Raw genomic sequence first — 23,986 nt, forward strand, 5'->3', positions numbered from 1 at the left:
CATATCAGAAATTTTTGCATAATGGCTTTTCAGACCACGCAATGCTGGTAATTGAGTTTAAAGTAGGGGAGGAAATTAGGCCCCCCAACAGATGGATATTTAATAAAATGTACTTACAAGATAGTAATTGAGTTTCTTTTTCAAAATCGGAAATTGTCGAATGTATTGCTCGTAATTCATATACGGCTCCGCTGCATATAATTTGGGACTCATTAAAAGCCTTTATTCGTGGTATTATCATTGGTAAAGACGCAGAAGAAGGGTGCACTATTAAACAAACTAGAATTTTACTCTATCAAAGAATTGGTTCACTCACTCGGCTCCGACAAACCAACTTTTCAAGTACTGTGCAAAAAAAATTAAACGAGGCTAAACGTGAACTCAGTACGCTTTTTGCTACACAGAGCGAACAGCAATTTCTTATACAATCTCAGAGAAGTTATGAGGAGAGTAATTTATCTGGTAAACTCCTTGCGTGGCAGGCTAAGGAGCAAGCCGCCGCAAATTTAATGCGTACTCTGAAGTCTCCTACCACTCTGATAGATACATCACAATCTGATGTCATTGGCACTATAATGCTCTCTCACTATACACAGATATATAGTAATCATCAGGAGATAGATCATTCTAGGCTTCAAAATTTTTTAGCAAGATATGATATGCCTTCTCTATCTCAGGCAGACAGTGGAGCAATGATGCGATTATTTTCAAAGTCCGAGTTAGAATTAGTGGTGAAGAACCTTCCAATTAGTAAGGCTTGTGGCCCAGATGGCCTCCCGCTGAATTTTTTAAGGTTTTCTTAGGTTCCTTTTCTGATTTATTATTACAATTAGTGAATTATATGTTATTGGGTGGGCAAGTTCCAGATTCCTTTGGGGAGGGCACAGTTGTTAGTTTCCCTAAAAAAGGAAAAGAACCTAAAGATCCCAACTCATATAGGCCTATCACATTACTTAACACTGATTATAAGATCCTTACCAAATTACTATCAATACGTTTTAATTACATTGCAAAGGATCTTATTCATCCGAATCAGAATGGCTTTGTGGCAGGCCGACAACTAGCTACTAATACACATTTTCTTACTGGGGCCTTAGATTATTTTCAGACAAATAAAATTCCTGCTTTAATTTTATTATTAAACGCGGAAAAAGCTTTCGATTTGGTGGTATGGACAACATTATTTGTTATTTTAAAGCACTTTGGAATTCCTCCACAGATTATTAGTTTAATTCAGAATTTGTACACGGGTGCTAAAGCCAATATAATTATTAATTCAGTTATGGTTGGTAAAGTATCGGTTCAACGGGGCACCAGGCAAGGTTGCCCCCTGTCCCCTATCCTTTTTGCTTTTTTTATTGAACAATTAGCTAGAGCCATTCGTGAATCTCTGAATATTTCTCCTCCTATCCCATCCATGGCAAAAATCAAACTATATGCCGACGATATTTTGCTTCTGATTAAGTCGGATATTCAATCTCAAACAGCTGTTCTTCAGCTTTTCGAAGAATTCGAACATTTGGGTGGGTATCGAATTAATAAAAAAAAACGGAATTACTAGTCTGTGGTGGGGGTAAGGTTGAGTTACACACTGATTTACTTGGCTGTAACAATTCAAGACCGAAGAGATACTTAGGAGTTATGTATTCTACTTTGGTTTCCAACTTAGTTATGTTGAATTTTGATCCTCTTCTACGCAAGGTTCAATCCTTGTTTAGTAGATGGGACTCGCTGCCATTTTCCATCTTGGGGCGGGTGGCACTTATAAAAATGTCTATTCTTCCGTTATTTAATTTTCTATTTTCTGCCATCCCTTGCTTTTTGCCCAGTGGTTTTTTTTCAAAGGTGGAATCATTATTCTCAGGTTTTAAATGGGCAAAAAAATGTCCCAGGATAGCTATGCGGACTCTTTATGCCGACACTGAACTGGGAGGCTTAGCCGTACCCAATGTTAAAGATTATTACAGCGCATACTTCGCCCAATATTTAGAGCGGTTCAATTCTGCTATGCAGACCCCAACAATATTTATTAATTTTCTGTTTGACAGAATCTGTCACGAGGTCCAGATCCCATCTCCCTTACATATTCCTAAATTACCGAAACTTACTCGATACAAGACGATGTTGTGGTTCTTTAAGCGTCGGGATGTTTTTCTTAAAAGATATTCTCTCCCGCAATTTAATATTAGAACCCCCTTAAGAAATGCTCTCATTTTTCTGGGAATGAAAATTGGAGTTGATATTGTACTACAATGGGCACGTCTGGGATTTCTTTCTTTGTCAGACTTTTTAAGAGAAGGGACATGGCTGTTATCTGGAGAGATGCAGCTTATTATTCCAGGGAATTTCATGTTATTAACATCATATATTTCGATCTTTAAAATATTGATACAAGTGGAGCCAACAAATATTGGCTTCTCCAATCAGTTATGGGATGATGTGTTTATGACTTCTAGGATGAGGAAGCCAGGGGTATGGAAACGTTGTTTAGTCCAATACACTCAGGATGATCTTAGCCAAAAAGCAATTAAAAAATGGCAAGAACAGGAGAATCACGTACTTACTATCAATACTTGGAAAATTATAAATACGCTGAATTTCAGTGTTCTTCGAGGATCTAATTGGAGAAGAATGCTATTCTTCAGTAAATGGCTTCTTTATCGCTAAAATGTTCGTTAATACTACTAGCCACCTGTTTTAGATGCCTGCAATATACTCCTGCTAACTGGTCCCATACTACAGCTCACTGTGTTAAAATTGTGCCTTTTTGGAATGAGATATTCGAATATTTGCAAAAGTATTGCGGGATCCCCATTACTTATAATGTTAAATGAATATTGTATGGATACGATTCTGATCTTGACTTGACAACACAGATGGTTAAACTATTATTTATTGCAATGGCAGTTGCAAGGTCGTTGGTGCTTCAGAACTGGAAGTCAATTCAAGTTCCTCCCTTTAATGCCTGGCTTCAAAAAATTAGGAATGTTAGAAAGAGTGAAATGCGTTATGCACAGCGAATAGGTGGGATTAGGAAATTCAACAGAATTTGGAGTTGTTACTTTGAGTAAATGCTGATTTCTGCATTTCATAAATAATTTTCTCCATGTTACGTTGTCTTTTTTTTATTTTATTTTTTTATCTTCTGTTAGCCAACTTATGTTATTTGCAAATTGTAATTTTGATACAAGAATTTCAATAAAAAATAATAAAAAAATAAAAAAAAGATTCTTTATTTCTCAGAATATGGAATGGCACTCATATGATAAGGAAAGTGACAAGGAAGTGTAAGGCTGATTAATTATTTTTCATCAATATTAATTACCAATAAATAATCGATGCGTTATAGCATTTGATGCAAAAAGACAGTCCACGTCCAGTGCAGATTGAATATATGCACACCAATGAATCTTGCACCATGTCATTGAATTTCATTCCATTGTCTCGAAAAATCCAAAGTGGAATCTAGAAAGATTGGTCAAGAATATCACTGTTCGCTGCATTTTCTTATCTAAAAGAAAGCTTTTACATTTCCTTTATATTTCTAGAAAATTCTAGAAGGACATCTGCAAAAGTTGAAAACTGAATTGGAACATCACATGCATTTACAAGAAAAAGAGCATATAAAAAAACAAGATCTACAGGTGAGTTAGAAACAACTTTTCTTAGATATCAAAGGAGCATGGTGGTAATTGGGCATGATGAGTATACAGGAGAATGCCTTTAACAGCAAGAAGGAAGTGGATATAATTGGCAGCAGCCATGTTACTTGCAGTGGTTGAAAGTAGCAGAGGTGGGTGACACTGAGGTATTTCTGACAGTGAAATGTTTTAGATTTACAAAAGGACGAAAGCAGGTTTGAGCCAGAGTAGAAAGCAGCCCAGTTGGAGTTCAGAAGCACATTTGTTTCGATCGAGTGAAGCCAAAAACAGCAGAGTGTGGTAATCTTGGAAAATGAATTGTATGACTTGTCTAACTTAAAATCTCAAATTCAAACTGCAAATATTTGGAGTGAAAAGAATTAACCCTATTAGAAGAAAATGTGTTCTTTAACACAAAATCTTCAGTCGAAATGTAAAAAAATCCCAAAACGTCATACTGAACAACCATAGCGAATTATCACCCTATCTCATCCACCAAAGGGGCATATTTTTAAGGAAAGTGGCGGAGTGAGGGTTTAGCCTTCCTGGCTTAACGCCTTACTCCGCCACTTCAGAAATACAGGGCTGCACCATATTTACAAGAATATGGTGCAGCCCTGCGTTTCCCCCTGCGCTGGCGCTACACTTAGCAGAATGGCGCCAACGCAGACAACCTTGCACCATAGTGCAAGGGTGTCTGCGTGCAGGGAAAGATTTTTTATGTGCCGGAAGGTCCCCCTTACTGCACATAAACAATATTTAAATGCCATTTTGTAACTTCTGTGTGTGCTGCCTAATGCAACACACACAGAAGTTACAAAACACATTTCTTTTAAATGATTGTTTATGTGCAGGAAGGGGGACCTTCCTGCACATTAGCAATTAATGGCCTTTTGCTGTTTCTATGTATGCTGCACAACACAGCACACATGCAAATAGCAAAAATTAGGAGAAATAACATTTTTCTCCTTGTTGTACCAGGGGCTTAATTCTGGCGCTGCCTCTTATTTATACCTTCCTTGTAAATAGGGGGCAGCGTCAAAATCAATGGGTGTTGCAGTAGAATGCCCACAGCAACTCCCATTGCCCTCCCCTTTCACGCTAAGCATAGCGTGAAAGGGGGCCTTATTTACAAGGTAGCATTAAGCAACATTATGTGGCTTAACGTTGCCTTGTAAATACTGTGAAGCCCCTACTGCCACAGGAACATTGTACAAAGTGATGTTCTTGTGGTGATAGGCTCTTGTAAATATGCCCCACAGCTCTATACCTTGCCACTGTCATTTTTCAATTTAAGGCTTCTCACATTGCAACCCCAACATAGCAGTATGTTCATGAACTCTTGCTCCCTGATCCCACTCTAAACCTTAACTGCTCACCCACATGCAGGTGCAATGTTACCCTTCAATCATTTAATTTAGTGATGGCTGGTAAGGAGACTACTGCAAAGAATGCCAAACCTCCTGTTCACTCACCTCAGTATTCTCCCTCATTATTACAAGGCTGGGGGAAGGCTGTGATTCCAGTAGCAAAGCTGCTTCCAGTTGCACCAGAGCAAACACCATTTGTCAATTGTGAGTCTGCTAGAAGCGGACTTGGGCAGAATGCTAAATTTATGGATGCCTGTCTGTCACCATTTTCGGCAGTGCATGCACTGAAATATTAATAAAATCAACTACCTTGAAAAATAAACATGGAGGTTATTGTAAAAATCAAGTCCAAACATAATGAACATTAAGGAACATGAAAAACATATATTGCACAGCTCTTCATCAGTGGAAAATATGCCTTTTTGAAGGAGAGTTGTGAGGTTCACAATAAATTCCCAATGTACCCTATCCACTAGTGTATGCAAAAAATCATGTTTTTCCTATTTTTACATAGCTTTCCAAATTCTACAAAATGTTTTGCAATTTGTAGTTTTATGGTAGCTCTGTGAAAAAAGCTGTAGTGTTGCTCATTATGTGGATGATACAGCAGTGAATGTGGTACTAGTTTACTGCAAATGGGTGAGCCAGTGGATTATTAGTTGAGGTGGATGGCAGTTCTCTTCACGTAATACTGGTACTGATCCCCTGCCAGGTCCAGTTAGGTCTCAATAAATTAAACCTGAGCTGAACCCTTGGTAGATGTAGCAAGCATTTCACAGTTCAAAAACAGATGAAAAGTAGAAAACACAACACACTAATAATCCCACTCCAGTTTATAAAAATAGTGAACATTTTAATAAGCCAAATGCACACTAAATTGAGAATCAAATGACTGTAGGGAACCAGAGCTATGATTTATCGAAGTCAAAAGTTAAGGCCGTGCTCTAAGGAGCAAGGGGCAGATATAGGGACCCGGTTTGGCCCAGAGGAATCTTTTACCTTCAGACTTAGGGTCTGGAATGATAGTCAAAAATCTTCACCAAGGCCAGGAAGCAAGCTGTGGCCAAGATAGATTCCACAAGGCCAGTTAGCTGTACAGCAATGTCACTTTTGGAGGAAAAGCTCCAAGCAAGAAAAATTCACAATTTGCACCAAAGGTAGGTCTCTCGCCGGGCGGATATATTTGGCATCTTCACATGGGAAAGTGTTCCACCTTTGGATTTGAAACCATTTTTGGAAGTCAAGATTTTTTCAGTGAAGCAAACCAGCAAGTTGAGTCCAACCAGCAGTGTAACATCGACAACTGCTGCTTGGCGGTGGTCAGGTGGTAGATCAAGGTCTTTTGCCAAAACCCTTCAAAAAGTCCCAGATTTTAAGGTTGTGCAGGATGAGTACACTCTGACTCTTCTCCAAAGGCCACCTCTTTGGGCCCGGGCTCACTCCAGGGGAAGCAACTAGCGGGGTCCAAAACAAATCCGGTTAGAATTGGTCAGCCAGGCCCTTTAAGAAGGTGGGCTTCTTGCAGCTTTTGTGTTCCTGTAGCTTAACAGGAGTCTAGACAACTAACACTTAGAGAATACTCTTCGCTCCTCGGTTGCAAGAGGGAGCAGGTCCAGCCCTTGAGTTTTCTCTCTGCAGATTACAGTAGGTGCAGTCCTCTTTCTTAAGCCCAAAGGGTTCAATAGATGTAATCCTTCTTCTGTCTTCCTGAGGTTCAGCAGTGTTCCGAGCAATGTATTCAAGGGTGCCACTCTTATGCGTGGCAGTAGTTCATGAGTGGGGGAATCTCCCCATCCAATAGGGAAAATGTTCCCAGGACAGCACAACCCACTTTGACATCCTTACCTGGGGAGTTTGCCCCTAAACAATCCTACAGTGCCCTACTCTACCAAACTCCATCATGGCAGAATCTTCCTTTGTCTGAGACATGTCTAAGGAAATAAGAAACTCCCATTGAACACCAGTTATAGTGCTCATTTGAATAGGTCACGTTATAACGCAAGCATTTAGAACGCATGCCATTACAGCGCAGTCATTACAACAACCACGTTCTTACATCGCATACCATTACAACGCAAGTCATTACAACGACTTGCTGTAAGGGGACGCTGGATGTTGGAATAGTATAATTTACTATTCCAACTCCAGTCTGTGCAACAGTAGGGAAGGTGTTGGAGTTAAAATTCTACACCTTCTGACCCTTACAGCAAGTCGTCGTAATAGCTTGCGTTGTAATGGCATGTGATGTAACAACGCAGTCATTGTAATGACCGCATTGTAATGGTATGCGCTGTTTCGCAAGCGGGTAAATTACGTGTCCCGCTAATTTTCTACTCAAGTCAAGTCAAGTAAAGATATGCTTTGTTCAATTTAAAATGTCAAATCATAAAAGCACAATACATTACAATAAACGAGAAAATATCAATTCATGTAATTAAAATTTGACAAGTATATGTTAAAAATAGCATCTGTTAAAAATTACAAAGATAGAACTGTAAGCTAGTTTCAGTGCACAGCCATGACCTAGATAAAAACCATGATCATTTAGTTCAAGGAAGGACCTTGCATAGTTTTCCTAGGTCTGACCCCTTTCAAATATTTTACAATGTGGTCCGTAAAAATGTCATCATCTAGGAATGATGTAGCTTAATGAAAGCAGGTCGACATTGTCTCATCTACTCATTTGGAGGGGCAGGCCTAGGTGGGAGTTACATCTCCCTGTTACAGGGGATCTCCCTTTGAAGCATTGGTTGGCACATCCCCAAGGCCATCCTGTCAAGTGAAGGTCATACCTCCTCCCAGCCAACGCCCTGCTGTTCCCATTCCTGAGAGCCATTCACACCTCCCAGCAGACTGTCATGTGGCAGTTGGGGATGAACTATGGAAACGCGACTAGAGGCTATGGGCAGCAAAATTCCAGATTTCTGCAAGTAAATTCAATCTGACTTGACTATCAGATTGGATTTTATATTTCTAATAATTTGAATCCTTGAGCCATGGTCATAGCTCTTCCCAAACTGAAGTTACGCATTATAAGGTGTTATATTGTAATTCAGTGCTTTTCTATGAGTAAGCAAGCCTTGAAGAATTTTCACTGCAGGGAAATGTAAAACTTACCAGTAATACAAAGGAAAGGTTAGGAATGGAAAAAGGTTTATTTTGCCAGGTCAAATTGGGAGTTTTAAAACCACACACAGGGCAGGTCTGAGGACATGCTTTGCTCTGTCACTTTAATGGGGGCACAATGCCTGCTACAATCCACTAGTGACATTTAACTTACAGGCTCAGGGTGCAATCTGTACCCTATACTAGGGACTTTCAGGTAAATTAAATATGCCAATCAGGGTTGACCCAATTGTATCTATATTTTGGGGGCCAGAGCATTTACATTGGGGCCAAGTTTGCAGGGCCGAGTGTAACAGAGGTGAAAGCCAGCAGCATCAGTCCAAATTTGGGAGGTGGGGATCATGCAAAAAGAGGTCTGTCCTTTCAAAGAGCATTGCCAGCTCATAGTCAATGTATAAATGAACAGGTTTATACTATTCAATTTGCTCAGGGGACGAACTGGTCATCTGACAATCAAGACTTTCTTGTCATGCTTTGGTTGTAGCTTGTGATATTGAGTAGCAAATCGTGTTATACCTTAGTATCAGTGCCAAAATATCGAGGACAAAGAATATTGAGAAGTAAATGCAAATAGGGAAGTATATATTCACCATTCTTAACCCCACATCTAAGTACCTTGAAGATATGTATATGTTCAAGGTACCTAAATGCAGAGTTATGTATAGAATATCTGTACATACTGGTTAATAATTTTGTACTCAGTATATTGACCACAATATTAAGGTATAACAATATTCCCTATATGATAGTCAGGATGCATGCCCGCAAGATCTCCTTGTGTGCTCCAGGTAGATTATTCCCTTCCCTTTCGATGCAGCCCTTGGAAATGAAGTCATGAGTCTAGTTTGCATGTTGAGAAATTTTAAAAACTGCTATACCTTAAATAACTGTAAAGATATATACTGACATAAGGAATGGCATCACAGAAATAAATCTTCTCCTTAGTATAAAGATAGAGTTCAACAATATTTGTTATCCTTTCTTGCTGTGAGGTGAATGTGTCAGAACAATACAACGGCAGCTAGATGAAGTTGAAGCACTTGAGAATGAGAAGAGACTAGACAGAAGACACACTAACAATGGGTCCTCAAAGGAGGGTTGATATTATCATAATTTCTTTCTAAAAAGCATGATATCCTACCTAATATGGGAAATCTACATTTTATATAAACCACAGTTGCTAACGTTCTTCTGCGCCTTGGAATCAAATTTGCATTAGTACCAATAAATGGTCTGCTATAAATATTCTTAAAGGTAGAAGCACAAAAACAGTCTTCGGCCTTGAGTATATTAAGTAGAATTCTGTGTAAAATGGCAATGTCCAACAAACTTGCCTATGTTTTGGCCAGATATATCAAGAACCATATGCATCCAGTGAGCCAAAGCTAACAATTAAACTGTCCAAAAAAATAAGTATTGGGTCAAAAAGCTGAGATGAGCACATTTTTTTCATGGGTCCAGAAACAGGAAACAATCAAAAAGTTAAGGTTGTCCAGAAAAGCCAGATAAAAGATTGAACAGCAGAAGGTTTTAATTTGCAATGTCAGAGAAAATCAGATGGCTTGGGAGGCTCTTTTATAACTGCAGGGTGGGGGCATCTGAAATATTATGGTAGGAGACAAGGCAAAGAAGAGCAGTCAATTGAAGAGAAATACTCTACAAGTCTAAAATAAGGAGCCCACCCTGCTGAAAAAAGTAAAACATAATTAACATCCAACTCAGTATTATTTAGGGGTGGGCGGAATTTGCGAAATCCACTTTCGCAAATTATCGCGAAAATGTTAAAAATTATCGCAAACACGCGGAAATATTGCGAAGATGCGGAAGTTTTTTTCCCGCATGTTCGCGAGATTTTCTACATGGTTGCGGCTCGCAAACTTACCCATGTGGTTGCTCGCGGGCGCGGCCATCTTGTTTTCAGTTGTCTCGCGGTGCATGATCGCGAGAAGAAAGACGTGATCGCGCGACGCATGACGTCACTGCGGGAGCGAACTGTCGCGAGACAGCGCAAATGGCTAAAAACAATACAACATCTCATGGAGAACGCGACTGGATCAAGAAAACGTATCGGCGAACGCAGGGATTCAGGTAAGGCGAACGCGCGCGCGCGAGAATGTATTATTTTACAGTGCGAGCAAGAAACAAATTATCGCCAAGCTGCAGAATGTGGAAATTTTGACATTTTCGCGCTCTCCGCGGAACGCGAAAATGTCAAATTATCGCAATTTCCGCGAACGGAACAAAATTTTCGCCCAGGCCTAGTATTATTGCAAGTATCTTGCATGTTAATACTTTTAAGACAAAGGTAAATCAAGGCAACTCTTTCCACAGGGGCATCATTAGCAGAAAGTGACCAGCAGAAATAACAGACTATAAAGGTTGATAGTGTAGTAGGCTGTGATCTTCATGAATCCAGTGGTCAAAATGTTGGTCATTGACACCAAAAGAGGTAAAAAGAGTTCCAAAACGCCTGTCACAGTACCCTATTGGGGCAAATATGTTGTATAACATATTAGATTTTAACAGGCCCTAGGCATTCGAATGAGCTCTGCAGTTGAAGCCAAAAGGCCTGGTCTGAGAGAGGATGCCATGAAATTGTCTAGTCCACTACCTGTAGATGGCCCTGGAAAAGCTGGCTGCAGATTCTCACCTTTGGCCCAGCAAAATTGCCAGGAAACGGGGCTGTGAACCACAGCTGGGACCCCCAAAGAGGAATCACCAAGACCACTGTTTCTTGGAAGGATCTTATCTTGGTGAAAATACGATTACGCTAAAAACTTGAGGCTATATCATCCTTGGTGAGAAGTGTCAAAGTTGCCTGGGAGCTTAAGAAATTGGGCATCTGCTGATGAATAAAGGTACCTAATGGTTTAATTTGAGTGCCATCAAGTCAACCTCAAAAAGACACCATTTCAGAGAGACAATCTGAAAAATTACCCAATAGTACCTGTTCCAGAGAAGCATGAATGCCAATCTGTATCTGTTCTTGCGGTCAGGAATGTGCTCTGCCTGTACAAAACAACCTTTCTATCAGGTTTCTCATGACATCCGCAGTTACTTAGCAGAAGGGAATCCTGCACCACACCCCGGGCAACTGACAATACAGAGAGCCAAGATATTGTGGATCATTAAAAGTATTTAACATGGGCCTGTCCAGGGTCTAGGCTCTTGATGAAATGAGATCCTGCCAGAATCTCTAGGGCATGGATGCCTGAGGACCTCATAAGAGAGGTTCATTTGCCAATAGTTGACAAAGTGGCTCAGCAAACACTTCAGCATTCCAGGCTCGCAACGTCTTCTATGAACATTGGTTGATAATCCAAATATTACCCTGTCATTGAAGGCTTGGATGTGGGCCAACCAGCAACATGTTTCCTCCCAGAGTACAAGGCGCAGAAGGAGGACCTACCTGGTGATGCTTTGCTTTGAGTGGAGGAGGTCAAGGTGCTTAAGGGTTTCCCAACACCACAGGGCCAGTGCAGAAAAAAAACATGTTAGTCTGCTAATCAGTTGGCACCCTCTGAAGGAGCCTCTCAAGAATACATGTTGGCAGCAATTCAAGCAAACTCATTGGACCTAGATTTAACAAAAATATATTCTGGAAAGACCATGCACATGTCACATTGTGTCTTTTGAAAGGAAGTAAACCCTCAAATAAATTTGGAAAGCTACTTTAAGTAGAAAGATTAAGTTCAAGGCATTAACAGAAGGCTGGTCAAATCTAGAAGCCATTGATTGGCAGACCTTGAGCCCTTCGTAGAAGACATTTTCTTGGGTTGCAACCGCTTGCACCCACAATCAAAATTATTTTGGAGCCCAGCTGTGGAATTACAAGGTCCTCTGAATTTATTGAGGGGTGGGAACACCTGGAATAGCCCCATATGTATACCACTCTATGGATAGCCCTCCTTATCCAGAACTCCACATAATTCCCTATCTGTGGGGACAAAAACCTCTCCCGCAAAACAGAATTCTGAATGCCCTCAGTCAATCATGGCCTACCCAAGAGGTCTTCAAACAAAGGCATCTGTGGGGACTTTGAATCACCCTTGGAAGATTTCTCAGAACCATTAGGGGGGGGTGTGGCGAGGCCTTGGGATACTTATGTTGTAGAGACCCAGAGCATTTATGCTTCCAGCTGAGAACTTTGGATTAGTTAGGTAGATAGCCATATTGCCTGAGCAATTTTTACAACAGAGTATGGTCCTAAGATACACCGAAGAAGCATTTCCTGATGTGAACCATGGGGACAACTAAGATGACTTGCATCCCAAATGCTTCAGAGTTATCAATATCCAGTCTAATGCCACCAGCTAATCCCATCTGATAAACTTATCACACCTAGGACCCCATTTTGGGGGTTTTGTCGTATGGCAGTGCACCAAGTCACCATGCTGTGCTGCCCTACATCAAAGCAGACGTGCAGGAATGCAACATATTTATCAGATATGGTGCATTCCTGTCCTTTCCCAAGTGATGTCGCCGTTTCGTCAGCTTAGCACCAATGCAGGCATCTTTGCACCATGGTGCAATGGTAACTGTGTGGTCAGCGGGATTGTTTTGTGCAGGAAGGGGCATATTCCTGAGAGGTGTTTACCTCTTTCTATGTGTGCTCCAAAATGCAGCACACATGGGAAGTGGAATAAATTAAGAGAAATAAAAAGTTAATTATCCTCATTACGCCTCACCTTGGGAGACGTAAGGATTTGGGATATCCCCAGATTTATATGGTTTTGTAAATCAGGCAAAGCATCAAAATCCATGGTGTTGCATTGGAACATCTACTGCAATGCCCATGGAGCTCTTCCCAAGTGCAAAGTAAGGCAACACAGCGATTTACGCTAACTTGCCTTACTCCATATTTATGAGGCCATTCAATGCCATGCAAAGTGGCTTTGCATGACCTCATAGATATGATTTCAAATTTTCTGCCACCGCAGTGTCACAAAAAGTGATGCTCCGGTGGCACAAGGAGCTCATAAATGTGCCCCCTGCTATCACACCAGGAGAGATAAAGGCCGCAAGTCTGGTCAAATGTTGGATAGCCAAACCTATCAGAATTTAACAGGCCCAAAACGTTGGCTAATTATCTGGTCAATCAGTTTCTGGTGGGGTAAGCACCAAAAACCACAAGTTATACCCTTTTTTAAGCCCAAATGTGTAATAGATACTGATTATTGATCCTAATAAATTCCAAACTACATGGTGTTGGATTTTATGAGGAACAAGAAACACTAAATACCCCTCTGGGCACTTGTAAATAGGCCTATGTTTCACAGTAATGATTCTATGCAAATCCAGCTGCCACTGGCCATCTCACATATCTATGTTCACCTTATGCCTTTCAGACCTCCCTCCAAGCAGACTTCATCTATAATATTGTATGCTGTTTCAGTTTGACTTAGCATCTGTTTGCGGTGTGCTCGTAACAAACGATTTCTGGTGACTGATTGCCTAACTTTTCATAAACAGCCCTGCAATTCCAGGTGCGGATTGATCTTGCAGCTACAGTACATGTTGGTTTTAAGAAAGAAAGAAAGAAAGAAAGAAAGAAAGAAAGAAAGAAAGAAAGAAAGAAAGAAAGAAAGAAAGAAAAAGAAAGATCTGATGTTGCTCTAGATAATTGGAGAAAGTAGCAGAGGTGGATTTGGGAAACAAAATGTTTTACTTTGACAACACCCAAAGAAGTAGGATGGAAATTCAGCAATTTGTCTATAAAGAGTCCCACATAAGCTATTGATGTTTGTCCTGTAATTGTGAGGATCTTTAATCACATAAGTATTGGACCAGTAGTACAATTGATGAAGCAGATAATCTAACATACACTTTCTTGGAAATGGTGCACTGGTGTGAAGTCAAGAAATGTTTCATTTAGTTTGCAATAATGGATAATGCAAAAATAACTGTTACACAAATATACTGATGCAATTTGAAATGTTGTGCCAGTTGCCCTTTGCACATGCTTAAGGTTGGTGCACAATGATCTGGCAGTAAGGAGAGATTGCATATAACCTGCAAAATTTACAGGCACAGGTGTTAAGAACATGATCAATTTCATACTTTTTTCTTCCTTTTTTAATGTTCCAAGTGATTTTACACATAATTTGCTAAATACCCATTTCTTTATTTGCTTTTAAAATTTTAAAGGTAAAGTACACCAGTGAAAAAGAAAAAATCCTGAATGAATTTACTGAACTTGAGAAAAAACTTGCACAGGAGACAGAACATTTACTCAACAGTCTTGAAAGGCAGAAAAGACATATTTTGCAACGGTTCCGTGAAAAAGTGATCCAGCTGCCAGCAGTTCAAACTCCTCTCAGGGACATAATTACAGAGATAGAGGGAAAGTGCCAAGAGTCAGACCTGGATTTTCTAATGGTGAGCCAAAGTGCTAACATATTTAGGGACCGAGTGTGAGTGGCTTTGTTCTGGTAGAATGGAAGCAAACTTCCTTTAGTGTGGTTTTCTTTTTTTCTTTATTTCACACATTTAACCTCATGTATCATGGTTTTCTTTAAATACCTATTGTTAGAACAAATACACATGGCACTTCTTGGTGGTGTTATATATTGCTATAAATGTGGTGAGGTCCTAAACATTGCATTTAGTGTGTGAGTTATGTGCTGCATGGCTGTTGTGGGAGTTATGGATTGTGCTTGTAACCATAACATGCACATTGTTGTGGTTTTTTAATTTTAATTCGTCCTCATAGGTGCACTTTTTCTTTTTTTAAACATGCTTTAAGGTGTTTTAACATAGCCAGACATAGCTTCACTTTAACCATTTTGTCAGTGATTTTTTAAAATCATATTCTACATCTAAATTCTCACTGAAACCAACCCTCTGCCAGAGGCCAACACCAGCTATGCTCGCCTTTCTCCAAGCATCAGAAGCCAGGCCCTACTTTCAACCCTATGCAGGCATTCAACCCCCCCTGTCTACAACCACATAGAAAGGGGGATGCCCACAGGATCTGGACAGGCCCTCTGATCAACCCCTGAGCATGTGCACAGCAGGGTTGGTGGCAGAGCCTGGTATCTAGCCAGGGCCTGTACCCAAACCTTTGACGGTGTTCAATATATACTGTGCACATGCACAGAGGGAATTAGCTACAGAGCATGCACACACACAGTGGGGGATGGTGGAAAGTCCAGGCTTTCTGGCAGGCCATGCACTCATCACTCTGCAAGGACCCGGACCACTGGGACTTAAGCCTTGCATTGTGAGTGGTTAGCTGCAGAGTCTGGTCTACATTCAGCCCCTTCTTTATTTTTTTAATTGTTTATCGGATTTTTGGATCCAAAATTGGATCTGCTATACCAAGCACAAGTATCTCAGCATGGTATCGGAAGCCCCGGGCAAGCTTCATTGTCTCAGTGCTGTATTGATGGTTCTGGAACCAGAGCTGTGAATCCAGCAGAAGGCCAACAGGGGCCTGTGAGGCTCACCTAGGTTTCATTGTACTGGGTTGGGAAACATGTTTTGTATCTGCAATTCACAGCCAGCAACTGAGACAACAAGAAAGGCCTTCTTTGATTTTTTAAATTGTTTATTGGATATGCTATTCCAATTTTCAAATACAAGCAACTCAGCATGATACTACAATCCCTGGGTCAAGCTTCATGGTCCTGTGCTGGAGTGACTGTTTTGGAACCAGAGCTCTAAATCTAACATCAGTCTGACAGGAGCTTGTGAAGCTTGTCTAAGTTTCATGGCACTAGGCTGTGAAGCTTATCTGGATCCGCAGTTTACAGCCAGGTTTCGAAACACCAAGAAGGGGGTCTGGCTGGGAACCATAGATCAAGTAACTGGAACCACTAATTCTGTAATAAAACCTTATATATCTATATATAGATCTATACTTGAAGATGAAGGATCACAAGAAAACAACAGCCAGCCAGGGCAAAAATCTGGATCCCAAAGGATACAATGAGTCACAAAGAAATAAAATATTCAAGAAAGAAGTGACTCAAACAGATAGATTCACCAAAGAACAAAAATATATCTCCACTACAACGTTTCAGCTTCCGCCTTCCTCAGGTAGTACAAGATGGTTTGCTCTGTGGCTGCACAGATGACAGCTGAATTTTCAAAAAGCATCATGAGTTAAGATTCCATTTGGAATGTGGAATTAATGCAGTCCTGAGAGCTCTTGAGATATGCAGTAATCAGGTTGTGTTGTCAGTAATGTTCAGTCCATCTGGATACAGTGATTTTAAACGGTACATCCAGAAGTTTTCCCTGGAGTCCTGTAGTTCTTCCTTTGAAACATGTTCCACGGGGAAAATCTTCAAATCTGATAGTGAATGATCCACAAGGTTAAAATGATTGGCTACAGGCTGGTCAATATTCTTATTAATTATTGCAGATTTGTGGTTCCTGAATCGTGTACGGAGGTCATTCACTGTTTGGCCTACATATTGCTTTTTACAGTTTGGCGTTGGGGCTGAATCACATAAATAATGCATGTTGAGAGACATGTAAGATGCTGCCTTGTTGCATAGGTCCTTCTCGTAACAGAACTAGTTACAGATGATGTTTGTAAAAGATATCCACACGTGATGTACCTTTTAGAGTCACAGCAATGAACCCCTGTATTTGTTACAGCTTGCTTGAGTTCAGCTCTCACAAAAGAGATCGTAAATTTGGAGCTCTGCGGTAAGCAATGACTGGTGGTTTTGGAAAAACGTTTTGCAATTTTTCACTTGCTTGAAAGAGTATTATATATATATATTTATATATATATATATAAATACAGCAAAACATCCCTGCGGGAGGAGCTCTTGGTAGCTGGTGCCGACGGCGAGGTAAGGACAACCTCGCAATTTTATCAATTACATGAAGAAAAACGCAGCACTCCTCTTGGATTTATCAGCTCAGTTTTAATGACCTTTTTCCTCTTCCCCACCTACGCGTTACGAACTTTCACAGTTCCTGATCATGGTAGTAACCAACGCGTAGGTGGGGAAGAGGAAAAAGGTCATTAAAACTGAGCTGATAAATCCAGAAGGAGTGCGGCATTTTTCTTCATGTAATTGATATATATATATATATATATATATATTCACTTAAAAAACCATAGGTTTCACACAAGTTATAGTTAGCTGGACCTCGCGATTTAAGAAAAAAATAATAATTGTTTTTTTCTCCCTTGGGGGTCCTTCTCTGACCCCCTGACCAAGGCTAGGGGGTCAGGAACTGTCCACTCTGCCCCCTTTTCACGTTCTCCACCTTTTTTTTTTCACCCCCTCAGACTGCGAGAGACAAAATGGCGGCCGACACTTCCTGGTTTCGACCGATTCGAATGTTTACCGACATCTAACAACCAATCAGAATTGCGCTGGCGCACGGCAGGGTGCGCGCACAGTGCGCGCACGGTGCGCGCGTATAGATATTGATATATATATTATAGGAAGACCTATAATTTCAGCCCGCAACAGCTTATTGGAGAATACATCGAAATATGTGGACTTCTTTCTCCAACCCTTTGTACAAGCCTTGCCCTCCTATATACGTGATACGAGTGATTTCCTCTCCAAAATCAAAGACTGTGAGTGGCACAACGAGTACCAATTAATGACTTTAGACGTTGCATCACTCTATACGTCAATTAACCATCAAGATGGACTACGAGCAATGAGACATTTTCTTGCAAAGAAGGGTGCCCTATTTGAGGATCACAGTAACATGTTAGTTAACATGGTTGATTTTTGTCTCACAAACAATGTGTTTCTCTTTGAGAACTCGTTATATCAACAACAACGAGGTGTAGCTATGGGGGCCAGTTTCTCTCCCAGCTATGCATGTTTGCACATGGGCTGGTGGGAGGAACTGGTCCTCATACAACGACATTCCACACAACTGAGCAACAACATAGTGAAATGGGTCAGATTTATTGATGATCTCTTTATAATTTGGAGAGGCAGCACCTCTGATGCTATTAACTTTGTGAACAGTCTTAATCAGAACAGCTTAAATTTACAATTTACAGCAGACATCAGCCCAAGGTCAGTTAACTTCTTAGACGTGCAGGTCTTTATCAAGGAGGGTCAGATCCACACTACACTACACAGAAAATCAACTGCTGGCAATTCAACACTGCATGCCAGCAGTGCACACCCGCAGCACCTCATACAGAGTATCCCTTATGGGGAAATGCTGCGCCTTAAGCGTATTTGTAGTGATCACAGGGATCTTGTACAGGAACAGGCCGCCAGCAAAAGTAGATTTATGGCAAGAGGATACTCCAAAAAGGTTATTGACAAAGCAATTCAGAAAACCAATGCTCTTGATAGAGCAACTCTTCTACAAACCAAAGAAGTAACCAAGGGAATGGATGATCAATTTAGATTCATTATAAATTACAGCAAACAGGGCAAAACCCTGAGGAATTTAATCAATCGCAATTGGCCTATAGTATTGGGTGATCCCATCATAGGCCATTTACTCCCCAAAAAAGCGTCAATAACTTTCAGCAGAGCGCCTTCTATGCGGGATGCATTAGTCAGCAACGACTTGGAAAATCAGACTCAAGTCACCTGGCTAAGCCAGAGAAAGGGGTTCTATCGATGCAAATCGTGCAAGGCATGCCAGCAAGGCGTAAACACAACTGCCTTCAAGACACCTTTTGCCAAGGAAGAAATCCCGATCTCCAAATACCTGACCTGCAAAACAGATCATGCCATTTACGTGCTAGAGTGCCCCTGTGGATTAAGATATGTAGGCAGTACTATCCTACAGGGACACAAGAGGGTGCTCCAGCACCTGAGGGCAATCAAGAACCTAGACCAAACGTATCCTGTCGCTAGACATTTTGAGGACCTTCACAAGTCCGACCCCACTCTATTAAAATATTTTTTAATTGACAATATTCCACACAAAAAAAGAGGGGGAGACAGGATCAGAGCTCTCAGACAACTAGAAACTAGGTATATTCTTAATCTAGATACCAAGCACCCCAATGGCCTCAACCAAACCGAAGATTTACACACGTGTCTGTAAATCTCTGCCATAACTTCCTTTGTCATAGTTTGTCCAGGGTCAAAACTGAATAAATCAGCTTTATATCCAATAATCGAAAGTCTTGGGTAAAATTAGATCAATTTAAGGGAAACTGAGATCTGCAAGACAACTAATAAGATGGAGCATTATGCCCATATTCTATATATCTTTATGCTGCTTTTGTACATTTACACTTCTCAATTAACCACACTTACACATCGGGTTCTTCTTGTTTGGATAAATTAAGTTAATAATCATTTTTTTAAAAATTGGGGGATACTATGCACACAAAGCACTAAGCACTTTAGGAAAGAAAAGGGACCTTCACTTGTTTTTCTTTTTTCTTTGTTCCCCACGCACATTTACCCCACATGCAAATACGATAATATGAGGTTGTTACCATACTGATCAGGACCCCACCCCACCCCCCCCCCCTTTTTTTTGATTTCACCATAGTGTCTTAGTAACAATTATCCTTTCTAGACACTTTGCTACCCGGTATTCATACCTGGACAAACCAACAACATCTATGTACATAGTTGTATATATACACTCAAATGAGCATGGCCATCAAGTGGGAAATTATTCCTTTCTTTGACACAGCAGAAATATTTATGCTTTTAGCTTATTTATTTATTTAAATGAGATTTATCTTTTAAATTTAACTGCCTGTGTCCATACAAGTGTATACATCAAATTGATAAAGCAGATCACAGTGTATATTTTAGCATTATTTTAACTATTTTTAAATTTTGCTATTTTGCACTTCAAATGTAATTGCTTGAATATGTACAGAAACGCACATGTGAAACATTGTTTATGTCCATGATCAAATTGAACCTCATCGGCATGTCCCCTTTAAATGCATTACAAGAAAATGTAAAAAAACGTAAAAGAACGCAATTTAAGACACCGCGAGATGTGTAGCGCGTCATGTGATCAAGGTCCTTCCGGGACCGAAACGCGTCATGTCGATCGTGTGAGCTGAGGCTGAATAAAATCTACTAATGGCGTAAAGATTTTGTGGTCCGCACTCTATTTTAAGGCAGTAGATACTACGGCTGCTTTTTGGAGACTTAATGTGATATATATATATATAGATATATATATATAGATATATATATATATATACATATATTTTCTACTGGCGGTCGCCAGTAGATAGTTATAGTTACAACCTAGTTTCCATAGTAAATCTCAAAATTCTATTTTGAATAACTTTGGCGCCGGTTGACGAATCCTCGCGAAATTTTCAAAACAAATGGGGCGCTCCGTTCAGCTCCTACCCTGAAAGTCTCGGGGTGATTCGTCAAGCAGGGGCCGAGAAAAAGGGGGGGTCCCAAAACGCGTTTTCCCCATGCATTTTTCCATAGGACCTTTAGTCGCAGCTACAGCCCGAACGGCTGAACAGAATTACGTGAAATTTGGCAGAGAGGTAGCCATAAGGTCAAGGAAGTGCCTTTTGCAGGTCTGGTGTAAATCTGTTCAGTATTTCCTGAGAAAATTGCATTTAAAAGCATATCAATATCTATACGCGCGCACCGTGAGCGCACTGTGTGCGCACCCTGCCGTGCGCCAGCGCAATTCTGATTGGTTGTTAGATGTTGGTAAACATTCGAATCGGTCGGAACCAGGAAGTGTCGGCCGCCATTTTGTCTCTCGCAGTCTGAGGGGGTGAAAAAAAAAGGTGGAGAACGTGAAAAGGGGGCAGAGTGGACAGTTCCTGACCCCCTAGCCTTGGTCAGGGGGTCACAGAAGGACCCCCAAGGGAGAAAAAAACAATATATTTTTTTTTTTAAATCGCGAGGTGCGCGCACGGCACGTACTGCGAACCGTGGGTGCTCGGTGCGCGAAGCGCACCGAGCGCACACAGCGCGTGAACGGTGCGCGCGCGGTGAAAATCCTGAAAAAAAAATAATAATAAATACATAACTTAGCATTTAAAAAAACGTACAAATTCACTGAAAAAACCATAGGTTTCACACACGTTATAGTTACGATTTAGCATTTAAAAAACCTTGCAAATTCACTTAAAAAAACATAGGTTTCACACATGTTATAGTTAGCTGGACATTTCACTCGTAAAAAACCAATGAAATTCCTCCGTTATAGTTAGTGCAGGCAACTATAACTCACGCGACCGCATCCTCTGCTGATGACGTCAGATATCATTCCACAAATACCTAAGCACTCATAAATTCACCATGCACTCTGTTTGCAGCACTGTAATCATTCCAATTACTAGTGATGTACTTATGGAGTGGCCTAGCCAGTAACACAGGTACACCTACAATATTCTCTGCACAAAGCATGGAGACCTCTAACCAGATACATACTATTGGTACACTCCACTAAATATCCAAGTAGTACCCATGCAGCCTAGGAATCCTCCTGTCAGTCCTATGCACTTCTCCAATCACCCATCCGGTATTATCTACGTATTCTATCATTCCGTCAATACCTAGCCTATTATAAATTCACCAGGCACTCAGTTTACAGAACTGTCATCATGTTAGTTACTAGTCATGTACTTATGGAGTGGCCTAGTCACTAACACAAGTACACCTACAATATTCTCTGCACAATGCATGGAGACCTCTAACCAGATACATACTAATGGTACACTCCACTAAATATTCTAGTAGTACCCATGCAGCCTAGGAATCCTCCTGTCAGTCCTATGCACTTCTCCAATCACCCATCCGGTATTATCTACTTATCCTATTATTCCGTCAATACCTAGCCTATTATAAATTCACCAGGCACTCTGTTTACAGAACTGTCATCATGGTAGTTACTAGTTATGTAATTATGGAGTGGCCTAGTCACTAGCACAAGTACACCTACAATATTCTCTGCACAATGCATGCAGACCTGTAACCAGATACATACTATTTGGTACACTCTTCTAAATACTAAGGTACTACCCATGCAGCCTAGGATTCCTCCTGTCACTCCCATGCACTTCCTCAACCACCCATCCAGCACTATCTACTTATCCTATCACTCTGCCAATACCTAAGCACTTATAATTTGACCATGCACTCTATTTGCAGCACTGTGATAATTGCAATTACTACTAATGGTCTAGGCACTAACACAACTGCACCTACAATATTCTGTGCACAATCCCTACAAACATCTAAGCACATACATACTATTGGAACACTCCTCTAAATACTAAAGTAGTACTCATACAGCCCAGGATTCTTCCTGTCAGTCTCATGCACTTCCTCAATCACCCATCCAGCACTATTTTCTTATCGTATCACTCCGTCAATACCTAAGCACTTATAGGGCAGATTTACAAGCCCCCTGTGCCACCAGTACATCACTTTTTGTGATGTAGTGGTGGCACTGGGGGCACCTTCATATTTACAAGGATAGGAAAAGCCACTTTGCATGGCTTTTCCTCTCCTTGAAAATACGGCCCCTTCACACATAGCACTTTGTGTTGAAGGTGCGTTCCATGGGTGTTGCTGTGTATGCTCCCACATAACACACAGGGAACAAGACACAGCTCAAGATTTATGAGAAATCGTAAATTTGGAGATGCGTGTGAATGCTACACCACCGTAGAGGTGGCGTAGCAAGGCACAACGTGGAGAAATGTTTTAATTTCTCCTCATTTTTTCCTCTTTCAATGCGTGCTGCATTGCACAGCATGCATTGAAGGAAGAAAATGCCTTTAGTGAAGGAAGAAAATGCCTTTAGTGATTGTTCTTGTACAGGAAGGTGTCCCTTCCTGCACAAAAACAATCTCCTCATAACGTAGGCATCCTTGCACCATGGTGCAAGGGTACCTGCGCCAGCGCATGGCTACAGTTTGTGCGCCACTGCAGAGGGAAGCACAGAGATGCAACATATTCATGTAAATATGTTGCATCCCTGTGCTTCGGCAGTGTCGCAGCGCAGTACAGCCAAAGGGCTTGCAGTGCCACACTGCAGCACTTCCTCATAGATCTGTCCCTATAAATTCACCATACACTACTAATGCATTCTGTCAGTCAATCATGCTCTACACATATATTCAACCAAACTTTCAGACATTACCATGCAATTATAGTTCTTTTTTTTTAACCAGATAAGGTCGTTCTGACAACAACTATTTTTTTCTTTTGTATTTTTTTTTTATTTTTTGAACAATTTTGTATTTTTTTTTGTGTTTTTTCAAAAACTGAACAAAAAAAGGAACAAAGTAAACTATCAACTTTTGGAATTAATTATCATTCCAACAAGAAAAAAAATAATAATTAACATTGGTGATTTCTTTGTGCAGCACAAACAGCATCCACAGACTGTTCACCATAACAAATCACCTTCTTGCACTTAATGCAAAGCTGCTCCAAAAAAGCGAACTCAGGCCTAATATTGAGAGGAGCCATCGATGATGACGCATTTCTTCCCGTGCAAGATTGCGGGGATGTATAGTACGAAGATGCTTGTACATACTAGCTGTACCACAAGAGTATTTCTTATTGCTGCCTCTTGACAGCACCCTGTTGCACAGCTTGCATGTCACCTTCGTTGCATTTACTTTTTTTGTCCTTCAGGAAAAGTAAAATACGTCCACACCACTGACTCCGGTCTCATCTTACGTGATGCCTCCTCTAACACCTCTTCATCCGAAGAAACGTGAACTTCTTCCTGCTGGGTTGCCATTTCAATTGTTCAGGTTTGAATGTACACCCAAAAAAATCAAATGTCTTCTAGAAGGAGAAGAGATGTTTCTCTTAAGCTGTTCCAAGAAGAATGAAGAAAATGGTGGGGTCCTTCAACTGTTACAGTGGGAAATATTAGGAACCAATTAAATCCTTTTTTTTGAGGTCACATGGGAGTCGCGCACCG

At 40.7% G+C, this 23,986-nt stretch overlaps 1 protein-coding gene across 1 annotated transcript in view; it reads left to right on the forward strand.

Moving 5' to 3' along the window:
- Nucleotides 1-23,986, forward strand: part of LOC146856924 (E3 ubiquitin-protein ligase TRIM39-like) — a 243,182-nt gene that overhangs the window by 68,271 nt on the left and 150,925 nt on the right. Inside the window, exons 2-3 of the mRNA XM_085647006.1 lie at nucleotides 3,549-3,644; nucleotides 14,285-14,515. Coding sequence (XP_085503132.1) covers nucleotides 3,549-3,644; nucleotides 14,285-14,515 — 327 coding nt within the window. The remainder of the gene's footprint in view (nucleotides 1-3,548; nucleotides 3,645-14,284; nucleotides 14,516-23,986) is intronic.

This window comes from Triturus cristatus, chromosome 3_2, assembly GCF_964204655.1.
Source record: "Triturus cristatus chromosome 3_2, aTriCri1.1, whole genome shotgun sequence".
In the NCBI taxonomy this organism is placed as follows: Eukaryota; Metazoa; Chordata; class Amphibia; order Caudata; family Salamandridae; genus Triturus; species Triturus cristatus.